Source organism: Plutella xylostella, chromosome 12 (genome assembly GCF_932276165.1).
Source record: "Plutella xylostella chromosome 12, ilPluXylo3.1, whole genome shotgun sequence".
Taxonomy (NCBI): domain Eukaryota; kingdom Metazoa; phylum Arthropoda; class Insecta; order Lepidoptera; family Plutellidae; genus Plutella; species Plutella xylostella.
Genome location: NC_063992.1, coordinates 10,702,624 through 10,719,023, shown reverse-complemented (window position 1 = coordinate 10,719,023; position 16,400 = coordinate 10,702,624). Strand labels below are relative to the sequence as shown.

At 39.2% G+C, this 16,400-nt stretch overlaps 2 protein-coding genes and 1 long non-coding RNA gene across 6 annotated transcripts; 2 read left to right on the top strand and 1 right to left on the bottom strand.

The window, feature by feature from the left end:
* Window positions 1–1,252: 1,252 nt before the first annotated feature.
* LOC105393413 (neuronal acetylcholine receptor subunit beta-4-like) lies at window positions 1,253–4,072 on the top strand. The gene is made up of 6 exons (XM_048624482.1): window positions 1,253–1,372; window positions 1,817–2,046; window positions 2,483–2,642; window positions 2,923–3,077; window positions 3,453–3,551; window positions 3,920–4,072. The coding sequence occupies exons 1-6, from the start codon at window positions 1,324–1,326 to the stop codon at window positions 4,070–4,072; spliced, it is 846 nt and encodes a 281-aa protein (XP_048480439.1). The 5' UTR covers window positions 1,253–1,323.
* Window positions 4,073–4,230: 158 nt separating this feature from the next.
* LOC125489293 lies at window positions 4,231–4,969 on the top strand. Its single transcript, XR_007266863.1, has 2 exons — window positions 4,231–4,438; window positions 4,798–4,969. It is a non-coding gene; the product is annotated as an uncharacterized LOC125489293 (long non-coding RNA).
* A 3,095-nt stretch (window positions 4,970–8,064) lies between these two features.
* LOC105393402 (solute carrier family 52, riboflavin transporter, member 3) lies at window positions 8,065–16,216 on the bottom strand. 4 transcript variants are annotated; one of them, XM_048624687.1, is made up of 5 exons: window positions 15,796–16,216; window positions 15,331–15,355; window positions 11,311–11,390; window positions 9,420–10,500; window positions 8,065–8,384 (listed from the first exon to the last, which is right to left on the bottom strand). In XM_048624687.1, the coding sequence occupies exons 3-5, from the start codon at window positions 11,382–11,384 to the stop codon at window positions 8,178–8,180; spliced, it is 1,362 nt and encodes a 453-aa protein (XP_048480644.1). In that variant the 5' UTR covers window positions 11,385–11,390; window positions 15,331–15,355; window positions 15,796–16,216; the 3' UTR covers window positions 8,065–8,177. The 4 variants fall into 4 exon arrangements, with proteins under 4 accessions (XP_048480644.1, XP_048480645.1, XP_048480646.1 ...); XM_048624688.1 differs by lacking the exon at window positions 15,331–15,355; XM_048624689.1 differs by lacking the exons at window positions 15,331–15,355; window positions 15,796–16,216 and adding an exon at window positions 11,788–11,805.
* Window positions 16,217–16,400: the final 184 nt, after the last annotated feature.

The window sequence follows — 16,400 nt, the reverse complement described above, 5'->3', positions numbered from 1 at the left end:
AGATTTTAATAACCTAGAGTTTATTTGATACCGTATTGTTAATTTTTATTACTTTTAGGTGCTACTTACGTTATTCTTATTGTTCGTTAACACACCATACTTCCTTAATAGGTACAGTAAGAGTCAGATAAACCTGACCCCCCTCAGAAGCGTTGTTACTATGAGAGGGGGGTCAGGTTTCTCTGCACTTGACCGTACCTATTATAGTTTATTAATTTCTATCTACCTCTTCTTAAACTACTATACTTACTATTGTTTTGATGTCTATTTGTGTTTTTTTTTTAAATTAATTAGTTATACTGTAGTCTAAAATCTAAATAAGTACCTAACCTAACCTACCTACCTAGAAAAAAAAATATGTTTGCTCAGAGACATCTTTTTGTTATTTTTGCTTCAGATAATGTGCTACTGTGAATACCTACATAGGTATATTTTAATAAAAGTTTCTTTATACCAATATATACCAATGTTTTTCATTGTATTTCCGTGGGGAAGTAAGTATATATACTATAGGTACCTACATATAAGTATTATTAACCGAAAAGGTGAAAATGCTTATTTTAAAGTGTAAGAATAAATAATTGAAGATCTTTCGAACTACAACGTAGTTTCAGTTTCGGTAGTAGCAGACAACACCAAAAAAAGTTTATTAGTTTACACTTACCTAATACCTAAGTATGTATAAGTACGTACCATTATTCTTCAATCATTCAACTAACTAAGTACCTACTTAAAGAAAAATATACTTACCAGTTGCAAATTCGGCGCAGACGGACTCTACTAGAGTCCATAATAGATAGTACTTATGTATAATAGTTTTAAATAATTGAACAAATACCTATCAACATTATAAAGTTCACACACCCGCCCCTTATTTTAGTTACAATGTAATAAAAATAATAGATAAATTAGACATGAGTTTAAGATGTGTCCTTGTGGGCCCGGAAAGCAAGTTCTGATAAATGTACCCACGCGATTGTGCATGCCAGGGGTGCCCAAGTCCAAGAGACCGAGGTTCCCTCAGATGTATATTCTCGCTAAGGCTAGCTTAATTACGCCTCCCCCCTAATGCGGGCAGTAATTATTCAAGTTGTTTTGGAAATTACCAACTGAAACGTAAATATTGCTTTAACATTTAAAAAGTGTGGGCATTTTGTAAGTGAAACTTTTCCATGGCTCTCGAGTGCATTTACATCGGTAACGCTTTAAGCAGCAAGCATCGTGGAGTAAAGTAAGTAAATAAATAAGCTAAATTTCCAGAGGAGTCCAGGGTAAAGGTTGGGCACCCCTGCCCTGGCACGACCAACCACCAGTTACATCAAAATGGCGGCGCAGGCGGCTGCTCTCATTATAGCTGTTCTAATTAATTATGGTAATTAATTAGACTTCCTTGTGGTTCTGTGTTGTGTGTTCAGTCCATGTGATAGTGCTGCAGTTCATTCTGGGAAGCTGTTTAACTCTGGGAGAGTTCCATAACAAGAAACTACTTAGCTGAAACAATAGCTAGATGTACTTAGCATCATCAGCTGTCAATCAGCTGGGGTACACGGAAGGTCTTCTCAAGTGACCTATCAACCAGTCAGCAACTCCTAACTGGCCAATCCTTTCACCATTTTGTCAAACCCATAAGGGTGCCTTTCCACCAGAAAAGTCCTTAGCTTCTATATGTTGCGATGATGTGAAAGAAACCAATTGTGCTGCATAGCATCGTTGATCACCGACACGATAAGACGAAGATCTATAAACCTTGTAGCTTATATTTACCTCTATAATGTGAGTAAAGTCACTCCTAACTACACCCCCACTAATCCCTCAGCCGCGTCCCAATCGTGCGTGAACACGACGGGTTTCTCCGCCAACATGGAGACAGTTCTGGCGGAGTACGACCGCGCGCAGCCGCCGGGGGCTGCGGCCCAGGAGCCCCCGGGGGTGGAGGCGGAGGCGGGGGCGGGGGCTGCGGTCCAGGTCGCCGTGGCGCTGGACATCCGACACGCGACTGTGGATGAGGCGACGAGTACGATGAGAGCGCTGGCTGATTTGCATTTGGTAATTTATTTTTATGTTTTTTTTAAATATACCTACTTACATATATGTATGTATTTTTTGTAGTAGGTACCGATAAGTATTTAGTAACGATGCATTGTCATGTCATGTCATATCATCAGCAACTCATTGATGCATTGGTTCCATGGAACAATGCGGACTCGGATGGTTGATTTTGAGATGGTTTTGAGCTTTCTGTAATAGATCTGCTATGCTGGTACGTATATTTAAACAATCATGTACTCGAGGCACGATAATAGGCTCACGAACTAGAGTGCCATGGTGTGTTGGTGGGTAGGTACTTACATTAGTTATACCTAGGTACCTTATACATATTTCGTGAGTATGTCAACTTTAGAAGGCTTTAGTGACTAGATGCAAGCAGAGAACCAACTACAACTCCTCACCTGGTACTAACTGATGACACTCACATCTACAGCAGTGGCTGGACCCGCGCCTCGCGTGGAACACCTCGCTGTTCCCGTGCGGCTACTCGCAGACGGCGGCCGAGCGGCTGTGGGCGCCGGACGTGGCGCTGCTGAACGGGGCCGCCACCAGCAGCGCCAGTGTGGACCTGCCCGCCAGGATCTCTAGCACAGGTGGGGGATAGAGAGAGAAAGACTGGAGGCATCAACAGGTAGAACTTGAATTTCGAAACCCCCCAGCTTAGTCCAGGCGGTTGAAGCTTGCACCGCCGCCACATTCTTAGGGGAATACCTATGAATAAGTAATAGCCCCCAGTAGAAAGCTATGATGATCCGTATCTTCGATTCACTTTCGCACCTCACCCTCACCCTTCAGGAACGTGAAGTTCCTTAACAAGGGATCAAATATGCCTCAATGGAACTAATTTGCTAATAAAGCCGTATTTACTTCCAGGCCTAGTCCAGCTGACCTCCCGCCTAGAGGTCCACGTGCCGGTGTCCCTGGAGCTGGCGGCGTGGCCCCAGGACCTGCAGCAGGCCAGCTTCACCTTCGGCTCCAGGACCCTCACCAAGGATGAGGTGGAACTCAGCATTAACTCCACGCAGAAGGTTGGTTTTCCTATTAGATACCTATTTTAATTAAGGGCTAGTATTGGATACGGATACAAAAATTCTAGTATAGCATGCTTCGTTATCATGGCGGGTATTGGTTTGTTGAGGGTACCCGAAAACGGAGAATATTGTTGGCGTACTAAATACCAATACAACGATACGTCACTCGCGGGACAATCGACTGATGATGATCGACCCGTTAAGAATCTAAGTAATTACCTATCAATTAATTTAGTATTTGAAATAAAAAAACAGAAGCTTTAGAACTTTAGAAGCCATGTTCTGCAGAACCTAGAACAGAAAGATGATAAAAAAAATTGCAGCTATTGATTATTCATATAACTACTATGTAACCATCCTAATTTCCCTCAGTTCTACTCGGAGACGGAGTTCGGGTCGTGGCGCGTGCGCTCCGTGGCGGTACTGGTGACTCGCGTGCTGCAGGAGAACCACCAGTCCATCACGTGGAGGGTGAGTGGGTTTCATACTTGGATTAGTTACCTTCATTAGAGGTCTTATATTTCCAACTTTTCCCAACTTCTAAAATGCTGTTAGTTTGACGTCATTTTTGTGTGATAATCGTTGGTAATACCTATCTGATCAGCCCAAGAATTATTATATTACACATTATAGCATTACTCAGCTTTACCCGACCGATTGCTGGACCGACCGTACGCGCGTACCGTCAGCGTAGCTGTGAGCGAATTCATAGACTTGCATAGATATAGCCATTATACGTCAACCGACGGTCAGCACTGATCATCTGTCGAGCACTATTTCCAGCCTTAAAGTCTTGAAGGACCAACCGAACGACCCTAACCAGTCCCCATCTCCCCAAGGTGACGCTGCAGCGGCGCGCGGCGGCGCACGGCGTGGCGACGGGCGCCGTGCTGGCCCTCTCCACACTGCAGCTCGCGGCCGCGCTGCTGCTGCCACTTGAGGAGAGGACCCCGCTGTTCGCCTGCGCCGCCCTCACCGCTGCACTGTGGTAAGGGAATCACGTACAATTTTTGTTACTACTAGCGCCATCTAGCGACGAGTAGCAAGTTAGAAATATAATAATACCTAATAACTTTGCTAAAATATGATTGTTTTTTTCTATGTATGCCGGGGAAGTTTATCATTATAATGTTTCTGTCTCTATTTTCAGGATGATCTCAGCATTACTACGCCTGCCCCCTGCAGGATCCACCCCTCTAGTGATGTCTCTGATGAGCGCCCTCTGTGTGTCGAGCGCGGTAGCGTGTATATGCGCGGCGCTCGTGCGAAGGGTCGCGAAGTTCCGCGTCTCACCGCCAGGTGTCATTAGGAGTGTTTTGTTGGCCGCTTCCGGAGTTTTTAAACTCACTCCGGATGAGGTAAGAAAAATTTGAATGTAGATTTAGACCCCCCGCAGACTGCAGAATTTTAGTCGGCCGATAGTTTGGTCGGGCTCTTAATCAGTATGGAGATGTATGGTAGTGCGCACATTCAACGATTATGTATGGGCCGATACACCATAATGATTAAGAGCCCGACCGAACTATCGGCCGACTAAAAATCTACTTATTATTTCTATATGAAACCTATGCAATTGTTGTTGATATAGCCAGTTGATTCCTGCTGTGCTGATTGGTGCTGTGGTATATCCGACAAAAAGTCGGCCCGACAGACGACATACTTAGTGGGAACGGGGGATAAGGGCGAAGGGGGCTGATGATGATGATGCTTATTCCAGGGCTCCGGGCAGGCGGCGGAGAGCGGCGCGTGGGCGGCGGCGGCGCTGCTGCTGGACCGGCTGCTCAGCGCCGCGCTGCTGTTCACGCTGTTCGTTATTGTCTGTGTGTATGTCTCTAGTTAACGTTTCCAGACTGCTTATTAATAAATAGAAGTAGTTTTGTAAAGTTGCAGGTAGGCTGTTGATGTTTGATTTGAATTCATATTGTAGTAGTGGTAGTGGGAGCGATTCTGGGGCAATCAATATTACAATAAGTGCTGACAAGCAAACATCGCACAGAAATCGACTTTGACTTATGGATGCAATAAAAGATTGAGTATCAATAGCAATTTATACAATGTCATAAATAGTAATATTGGTTTTACAACTGGTACTTTATGCGTTTTGATATTGGCAGTTCCAAATGATACGTACTTTTAGGATTTTATATGTATGATAATAGTTTAGGAAAATTGTAGATAAAGCAAACAAATAAATTCATTTCAATTTTATATTTCATTCTATCTCAGCAACAATTCATAAGGTAACACTTTGTAAAAGTCTTCTTTAACCAACAATATACTTAATTATAAGTAGGAATAAGTTGGGAATTTGATTCCATGTGCTTATTAAAGTTAAGTAGATCATAATTAGTGTTTAAACTTAGGGATACAATTTATCAACCCATTAAACCCACACATATTTTTTTATACCCTAGTCGAAAAGCATAGGTCCTAGAACTAAACACCGATTTGAGTTTTCTATCTTTTACAATGACTTGGTATAGCTGTCCATATTTGGCATTCAGTGCCTTTCATTTTATATTTTTACTAGGTGCTTCCTTATGATACAATTTCAAATTTGATTAATTGCTCTCTAAGCATAAAATATATCTGTGTATAGATAAAACATAAGTAGGAACAAAAAGGATCCACCTTTAGCATAGCTTTACTATTATTATTGAAGCCAATTAAAGCTGTTCGTATGTTTTAGAAGACAATCAAATGGGTGTCTACTAATGTTTTATCAATTTAAATTATATAATGTATAAGTAATTTTCCTAAGTACTACAACAAATCACCAATGTATTTTTTATACCTACTTAATTAAAAACATAATTTCTAAAGCTCACATTTCTAATTAAGTTAAATCCAGCCGAAAAGTAAAAAATAAATTTAACTCAAATAGCTAGAGGAAATAAATAATATTTGTGGTTTAATTTTGTTAGACCTAGGTAACATTTTAGAATTCATAAGTGACCAAAAAAGCCTCAACTAAAAACATTAGAACAGAATAATTTGGAAAAATATAATATACCTAATATAAAACCGGTAATTTCTAATTTGCCCTTATAAGATTTGCATAAGTACTGTAAACAAGTATAATAACGGCCCAATATCTTTGATACATAACTACCTATAGTATAACTATTTCATATTCTGACATATTTTTCCTTATTATAAGCAAATACATATATTTAATAAATATAGAACTGCAGCACACTACTGTAGTACACTACTACGGCATGATACATACACATACATAATTCTTATGTAAGTATATCTAAACTTGAACACATTATCACAATGTACCTATTTGGCTGCTTTTTGGAATTTTCTAAATTACACAGCCAAGCAACACGCTTATTATGATGGAGAAGAATAACCTATCCTGTACTATTTTTCTAATTAAATTATATACATACATAGTAAGGTTTATTAGATATAATGAATGGACGGGTTATTCATTCCCATCATAGTGCTATGCATACATAAAACACCTTAGATAATTACATTTATTTGTTACTCACATATTTACATAAGTACATACATAAACTCATTATATATCTATAACTACCACTTGATCAATTACAAAATTAATACCGTATCAGTTATTGTCATTGCCATGATAAATAGTCTTGTTGCAACCCACTATCTTATATTTATAATGTTTAGACATTGAAATTATGTTCAGTGAATTAATTATGCATTAGTAGTGGCTGTGTTATCGACTATTTTGGAATAATGAGAGGAATTCAATACTGTTTACTTTTTGAGCCAGTTTAACACCTTTTTCTATTAGGTACATACATAGCACTCAGAACTATGTACTAAGTTATAAAAATAAATATTTTGATATTAAATACATATAGTGTTTTATAACTTATATTTACATGTTACTGATATATTGTCTATTTCTTTGTAGTATCATTATCTATTATACTTACATAATATACCACCATACCATTAGGCAATGGGTAGATAGTATAATATTTACAGTCTTCTTCTGTAAAGGTACTTACAGTAAAAATATCTTATACAATACACCCTCATTAAAACAGTTTGATCCTGAGTAACAGGTGAAATATAATATATGAGCTGAAAAATATTAAAACAAAAGATTGATTTTATCTATAAGTAATTCACCTCAGACTCTCATGATCAAACTGTTTTATAAATAAGTATAGCAAAGATCTGTTATCATAATTATTTAGTAATATGATGGCTACTCAATCCGTAGTTTACAGACTGCCTGTACCATCATTGGCCACTGCATCTTTATTTTTGTCGCGTTAAGTGTCACATTCCGTGCAATATTAAGAAAGAACCTTCACCTTTAAAGTAAATTTTACAAAGAAACATTTTTAGATTAAGCTATAACTTAACAAGATATAATATTTATTATTATATCTATCACTAACTAGAAAATAATCTAGAAGTTTGATATAATAATATATAATAATTACTATAGGTACATAATCCAATAATTAAACAAATATTATTTTGTTCTGCGAATGAAAGTTTCATGCAATCGTCTTCGAGACATCTGTACCTACCTACTACAGAATCTGTAGGCTAGGAACATAATATACCTATAAGACAGCAAGTGAACATACAATATGTAATACATTATATGAGTTTTACTGCATAACCATGTTTTGTAGCCCCATAATAAGTTCATTTGTTTACGAATGCTTAAAATCATTCGTTAATGGAAATGTCAACACCGGTTGGTCGTTGGTACGCTTTAACTATACCATGATCGTATAAAAGTCAGAAAAACGTATAACTACTCTTTCTTTAGGCTCGGTGTCCATACTCTAAGCAAAAGACCTGTAGTAAACGCGTGCGTGCGTATTACGACATGGCATTATTTAGATTTGGAATTTTCACATTCGAAATCTATATCAGCACATTTTGCAAGTGTCCATACATTTATTAAGGCATACCTACATAGCCTAAATTTTCTGCTGACCAAATAGCCAATATTTGCAACTCAACAACAACGGTCGTTCGCTACGTCAACTTTCCGAGACAGTAGGCGAAAACACCACTAATCACAGCATCTTCAGAAGTCCCCTTCACTGTCGAAAATCCCTCACAAGTCCTCATCCATTACCGCTAATGCACGGACGGGCAGGCCTGCGGCTGCACAAACACGGCAGTATAATTGACCAGCGCGAACAGCAGCGCAGACCCCAGAGTGGACCCCACCTGGGTCACGGCGCCGCAAGTGCGCATGCCCCGCGCGCCGCCTCGACGCGCCCACCCGTAGATCCACATGCGAGCGTAGGAGACTATGGCGGAGGTTAGCACCCATGATGTCACCTGGAATTGGACGATTGGGGGGGTTAGGGTTGGTTGATAGAATTTTGATGTGGTTTGGAAAACTTTCTAGGTAGGTGAAGGGTTGAGTTGTTGGAAAGAGTTTGGAAAATATCGAATGCTATATTATCTTGTGATCGCCTGAAGTGAACCTGAATGTCTGATATCATGAACCCTGACATGAAAGTCCACTTCTTAAATCTAACAGGTAGATGTTCAAATACAGCTCGTCGAGAAACTGTACCAGATGTTCATATTTATTTACATTCTAAATACAAGGAGGAACAGCTAATGATTCGATGCACCTCATTTAAAACCTACATACGTATATACCTATGTATATAACTTGTATTGTACAATGTTTAATCTAAAGTTACCATAGAATTTAATCATATTATGTACCTAATAGCAACTACTGAACTAGGTAATTTATGTGTTTCAGCAAACATAGTTAAAAAATACAATAATACGAGTAGTTAGGTATATTATATATATATGTGTATTGTGTAAGTTTTAAAATTATGTGTTTTTTGCTAAAGTATCCTTTTCTTGTCATAAAAAAGCAACACGACTAGAATATCTACAGTTTATAGACCGGCATAGGTAGGTAGGTAGCTCATAGATAATTATGCAAATGCAATTCTGCACGTATTCGTTATCCAGTAGATTGCGATTATTTTATCTATCAGCCCCAATCTACCTACTTACTGAAACTATGTAGGTATCTAGGTATCATACATAATATTATGAAACAAAAACGTCCTTACACTGCTGAACTTGACTATCAAAGCGATTAGCATTGATTAATAATAATAAGGCTAATCGTTTTCATTCGCTCGTACACAAACATTTATTTACGCAAATCATCCTTATACGATAATCGGACACAAAGTAGCCAAAAGAGAAGCAAGAATGTTTAGGATTAGGTACTCTTAGGTACTAGGATTAGGTACGGATCTAGGAAGTGCTGCTGTGGACTCAACGGTGAAACCTTTGCAAGTACCTAGTGAGGCTACAAAAAAAACGAAGATTACTCACCACCAAGATAGATCCGATGGTCTGCCCGATGAGCGGCGGCGCGGGGCTCATGGCAGCCGTCACCAGGATGTAGGCGAGCGGCGGCGCGGCGGCGGCCAGCAGCGCGCCCAGCAGCCGCGCGGGCAGCGGGCGCAGCCACACGCCGGCCAGGCACGCCGCCGGGTTGGCCATCGCGCCCAGCGTCACCGCCAGGTGGTACGCGCCCGCGCCGTACGGCATGCAGGAATACGACTGCACCGACGGCAGCACCCCGTTGCTCAGCGCGTTTAAACACAGCATAGCGGTCATAGCCACGGCCCAGCCCGGCGCGCGCCACGACACCACCGCCGACGCTTCCTCGTCCTTCGCGGCGGCTGACGTCGCCACGCGCTCCGACTCAAACGCCTTGCAATTGTCCACCAACGAGAAACTCACTAAACTAACTGCCGACAAACCACCGAGGATTAACAGAAACACGGTGGAGTCGAACAGCGGCGGCGGGTAGACCGCCACGAGCGTGGAGTTGTCTGCGGAGGGCACGCAGGCCGGCTCGCCGCCCACGCCCTGCACCAGCGCCACGAGGCTCGGCACGAAGCCGCTGAGCCCCTCGCCCGCCAGGTACGTGGCCAGGTACACGTCGCGGAAGTGCCTCAAGTACGGGTAGAATAACACCGAGCTGGTGCAGCCCACCAGCGCTGCACAGAACGTCAATGATAGGAACGCCACGGAGCGTTCTGTCCCGGCCACTGTCACTGTCTCCGTGTAGAGGAACGAGTTTAGCGTCAACGCCGCGGTGCCTATGAGCAGCAGCGCGTAGATAAACGGCGCATCGGACGCCCGCGGTAGCAGTCGCTTTAGCAAGGCGTATATGAGCAGGCCGGCGTTGGCGAGCTGCACAGCCAGCGCCATGGAGGCCGGCAGCGCCCAGCCCTCGGGCAGGCGCTCCACCAGCAGGGGCAGCTGCACGTACAGGCCGTTGACCCCGAGCCACGTGCCGAGCCCCCAGCACGCCATCAGCACGTCCAGGCGCACCAGCCGCCCGGAGCCCCACATGGCGGCGCGCGGGGCTATGCACGGCGCGCGCTCTTTCTCCTCGTTTAACCTGCAACAAATAAACACTGTTAAATAGTCACCTAAACATTTAACAAACTAGTCAGGGCTAGATAAGAAATATATAAAAGCGTACACTCGTGTAGCGCTGGGTGGAGCGCGGGCGCGTAACTGGTGGACTGAGCCGTAACTAGTGATCAATAATCGATTAATGATTGTTGCTGATTGAACACGGCTGCGCTAGTCGTCACGCCACGACGGAGATATGAGTCTAGTTAAGACTGTGGAGGTATGACTGCAATGATCTTGTGTTGATGACGCTCGCTCACAGACTAAGCTCGTACCAGCTCAGCACCGATTGATAGTGCAATAGGTACGTTTAGATCCTGGTTTGTAAAATTATTAATTTATAATCTTATCACAAGGATTAAGGTATTAAAGGTACAGACAAACATCAAAACAAATACAGACAATGTGAGTTTTAGGTCAAGCATCTTGCAATCATCATCGTAATTTTCATCATAACAATAAACGACGTCAGAACATTAGTGTTCAAATTAGATTTTGAGGCTTACGTAGCTCAAAAGTATGAAATTTTGCCGGTTTTTGGTACTTGGTTGTAAGGTAGACTTGGGTGGATTAAAAAAACTAGGTCTTATACATATGTATAATCGAACAGGGTACCGGGTCTTAGAAATATTTCGATATAAGTACATAAATACAATAAGTATATTATATAGATAGGTATTGTAATGAGAATGAGACTAATGAGCCAAATGTAGGACCGAAACTTTCGCCCAGGATAGAAAATAGCGTTGGTCTTTGTTTAGAAAAATCAGTGATGATGAGTGTGTGTACCTACCTACCCACGGCGGTGGCCAGGGTCTGCTGCAGAGCCTCCACCTCCGGTAGACCCACCAGGTCAGCTGAGCTCATCACTACCTACGTGCAAGCAGAAACAGACACTGTAGCTCACGTGTTACGGTACATTGTGCAACGGAAAAATACTGTGCACTATGAAAATTTTGTATTTTGTTGAGTTAACATTCATTAAATCTGGAAAGTTTTTGGATTTTTTTGGTGAATCTTTATTATTTACACGAGTAAATAGATTACTTTGTAGAGAGTAATAAAAACAATCATTCAGTAGATAAAACCCAAACAAACATGCATTCATCTATGCACCTAAGTATGTTATAGAATATTATAACATGATATTATTGTTCAAAACGTTGCAAAATGAGCTAAGTTAGCGCTGTCATACTCTACACGTGTCAGACACACAGATACCTACGATACACTCTTATTTTTCGTTCGGTGGTAAAAAGTAATAACTCACGTGTCAGGATCGATAGTTTCCATAACAAAACTGTCACGAGACCAACCGGGAAGTGAGTATTTCGAGCGCGGAACCGGCAGTTTTATTCCTAGAAAGCTTATGTATCCAGCTGCAACACTGGTGGTGTTATTGTGTGTGTCTGTGTGTATATTTGTGTGTGTTTTTTATCTGGAAGAGCACACAATGGCTCGGTTGAGCAAGGTGTACGGCAGGGTGATGTGTTGATAAACACATCGTGTTTAAACTGCTTGTATAACTGTAGTTGTATTTTGTGGAACCATCCAAAAACATAGGTGTTATAAGTTTACGTATGAATGACTCATGAGTGAATGTGTGTGATATGATATCTAATTGTATTTATCTGTAGCCACGAAACTCAAACAAAGCCTTAATCTAGGCTATTCCTACGAACTTTCACCTGCCTTTTGACCTATCAAGTCTAAGCGGTAGCCAAGAACCAGCCTTACACAAACTAAAACCTCCTGTAGATTAATTAAATTTAAACAACACAAAAAGTAATTAAAATAAAACATATGAAGATAGCAAAGTAAGCAACATCAAATAGACATGCCCTAGATACATAGGGCAAGTACCTACGTATTTGCATACGTTATCAGCGTCTAACATCCTAGCTATCTGCAGTGCGTGTCATTCACCCATCAAGAAGAGAAGGTTAGCGAGACTATAGGTGATACCTATTTAAATCATCATCATAATTTACAACACTGGATAAATAAAATAAATATGTGGGGACATCTCACATACGGCCATCCGAACCCGAACTAGAAACAGCCTTTTGAGTCTTAATGAGTTTCGGACAGCTGATATATCTCTCAAATACATAGATACATATTAAATAGATAAACGACAACCAGACACAAGGCAAACACAAATGTTCAGCACACAGATATTATCCCTGGGCGGGATTCAAACCCGCGGCCCAAAGCTTCGGAAGCAGCTTCACTACCGCCTTAGCTACGGTGCCGTCAAAACGTCACACTGGTGCAGGAAAGGAGCCGCCTGGAGTGACGTATGACCTAACGCACCCTGCCCAGATTGCGACTGATGCTAATACTATACCATGGTATAATAAAAGACCATGTACTATACACTCCTTACTCCACGGTTTAAACCATCGGCCTTCTTCTTTCAGCTACCATCAACTCATTGTCTTAGGTCGATGTAACCAAATGGAGATATTATTATTTATTTTATTTTGTTATGACCGTAATTTCCTACGTTCGCTACTCGACTTCTTGCTTCGTGAGGCGTAAAGTCATTAATAACCGAAGGATATCTTGTTATTTTTATATCTCTTCTAGAATATAAATAATTATTGTAATTGAATTCTGGACTGTCAGTAAGACTCAGACTTAGGATTTTCAGTCAGTCCGAATCCTACATAACCGAATCTTTTTAACGACAAATGCACTAAGTATACCTAAGTACCGAATAAGGTAACGAAACTAATATTTATCATTGTTACTTAGTAGCCAACAAACCTAGTCCATAGGACATTACACTTGGATCATATGCCTCTCCCATCCCAACAAACGGACAAGGAAAGACTTTATTCCTGCCAGCCTGCACCTTTGAAGTGTCTTATATTAGAACAGCAACTATTTCTGATTAATATAAATTAATTCTCTAATATAAATACCTAATTTTATTGGCAATGAAGAAGATTAAGGTCAGTTAGTGGCGATTACTATTAATGGACCATCAGTTACTGGCAACGCTTCAAGTGACAGCACATTGAGAAAGCTATTTGAAGATAACATTGTCGTAGTAGTAATAACTTTAGTTTACATACCATACATTAAATTGAGATAACATGAAATCTTAGTAATACGACATTGACACGTTTAGCCTGTCATGCATGATACACTGTCGTTCTTATCGCTTAAAGCGAGATTAGACTATTAGGTACCCTAAAATGAAATACCTATAGATTAAGTTCAAAACATAACATTGATAAGATCATTATTATTGATACTTTGCTAATAAATCTAGATAGCCTACTTGAAACTGGGAACAAAACAAATATTAGTTAGAAATTTAAGAAAAACTGATATTTCAGTGCCTCCACCTAAATGATTAGTATTTAACTGCCTCAATTTTTTTATCCACAGTATCTAAAGTTATGTTTAAATAATGTACTTGCATTTAAAAAGTAGAGCAGCAATATAGTTTAGTTTTTTATCCATAGTATCTTAGAATTCATTGATTTTATAAAATAATACTTGCATTTAAAAAGTAGAGCAGCAAGACAGTTCACTGAAGACGCTGATTGCCAATAATTGAACAATGATTTGCCCCACTCAAGGTTGTATCTGTTAGCAGACCTCCTTCAGAGTTTAGTGTGGAAGGTGGTTAAAATACATTGATAAAGAACAGAGGTAAATAGCAAACCATAATAATATGTTAATATTAGGGGCTGTCCATTAATCACGTGAGGTCGTTTTTCTCATTTTTTGGTGATATTTGGTGAGGTTTGGGAAAAATTTCGCCTGTCAAAATTTCGGTTCAGAAATACTGACGGTTTTTGACAAAAAAATAATACATGTGATGTCTAAGGAGACCCCCCCCTCCCCCCTCGTGACATTTCGTGAGGTTTTCCGTACCCCCCCCTTTGAGCCTCACGTGATTAATGGACGGCCCCTTACGAGAAAAAATATATAACTGTAAAATGTGTAAAATAAAAACCGAAATTATAATCAATACACATATTTATATAAATACAAATGGCATCTTAAAATAAATATACTTACTGACAAATTGAATGCAGAGGAAATTGTATCCAAAGCTATTCATTAACTTTATGAATGTAATCTTACTTACTGACATATCTATTCTGAAGGCACAAATTTAAATTTAATTCAAATTTTAGTGCTAGTTAACACCTTTCATTCTGTGTTTAAAGCTTGCCTTTATGATTGTTACCATAAATCTCATTTTTCGATGGCTAAAACTATAGTTAGACAGCACTAAAATTTAAATTTGTGCCTTCACAATCTACATCATTGTTGCATGTATATAGGAAGTGAGTGACGGAGAAGTAGTATGTTTCTGGTGCTTAAACAAGTGTTTTCATAAAACATCTGCTAATTAAGAATAACGTTTTTGATAGCTATTTAATTTTCACATTTTTGTGGTTTATTGGAATATAATTTTGCATTATTTAAAGAGTTTTTTTATTAGAAGTCAATTTGAAATTAATATTAATTGGATATTTATGACAAATAAAGGTCATTAACAGGAATTCAATAAGCAGTTAAGTTATGATAGGCAATTTACTTCATATTCTCAACCATTAAAACTTAAATTCTCTAGTACTAGAACAAAATTAGGATTTTCAAATCCTAGGTTAATGTGGATTATCCCAATAGTTTATTGAAATAAATAAAAGCTAACAGGAAAAAACAAATAAAGCAAGGACTCACATATTACTCATAGCACACAAGGCAAATAGTATGGTATTAAGGCAGCAAGATAGTATGGTAGGTGAGGCAACTAGGTATATTATATGTGCTATTTACCTACCTATTTATCACAATCTGATGATGATCTGAAATAAAGTGTGAATTCATTAGCAACTAGGCAAAAAGGAGCATAGTAAAAGCATAGTCATCATTATAGTCACATCTGATATAATACATATACACACATATTTGCATGATCAATACTTACAAAATATGAAAAAAACCTATGATGGTGCACATATAGGTAAGTATATAATATAAGTAGATTAATTTATATTATTCAACGGAATAGGTTTAAAAACAAAATATTAAAGCAGAGGATAGGAAGAGGAAAGAGTAGGATAGGACCATGGAAATCAATGATTTCTAAAGTCACAAGTTTTTTCACAGTCTACTGATATTCAGTTCAGTGAATATGACAGTGCAAACATTTATAGAAGTTCACAAAAGCAGCTATTTCTGTGAGTGTTAGTGATGGAACATGTGATAGTAAAAATACTGTAATTTAACATTTTAAGGAACTTACCTAGTCAAATCTGCCATATCAATACAAACACCACATTCACTGTAACTTAGTCACTTCAATACATCTTTCCCTTCACAAAATTAAAGTAAAATTACATCATCTTGGTTAGCAGTTAACTTCATTTCACATTTGTTACAATGAAGCTTTGATAAAAATTACTCGTATGGTTCTTACTTGATGAAGATAACGTCATAAATTGAACTTTACGTAGTTATAGGCCAAGGATACAATTTAAACCGTAATTAAATTAATTATTCCTCAACAACAGAACTTTGATCAAAATGTTCCAGGATAACACGTAGAGGTAGGTTTTTCATCATTCATAACTTCATATTTTTTTCCGTTTGTATCAGTTAGCAAGATTGCTAGATTGTACTCATGAAAAATACTCAAATATTGTACGCAGTAAAAAAGATTTTGTTGTTGTTTAAAATAATAATGGTATGACGATTAAATTATTGCTTATTTGGTGTCAAGTAAAATGGTAAATCTGTTTATTTTTAATTTATACTAATTTCAACACTTGAAAAACCTAGACCTCCTATCGAGTTATGTCAAATGTCATTGTGACAATGATAATGCAAAAGTCACCGTTTTTCATCTGT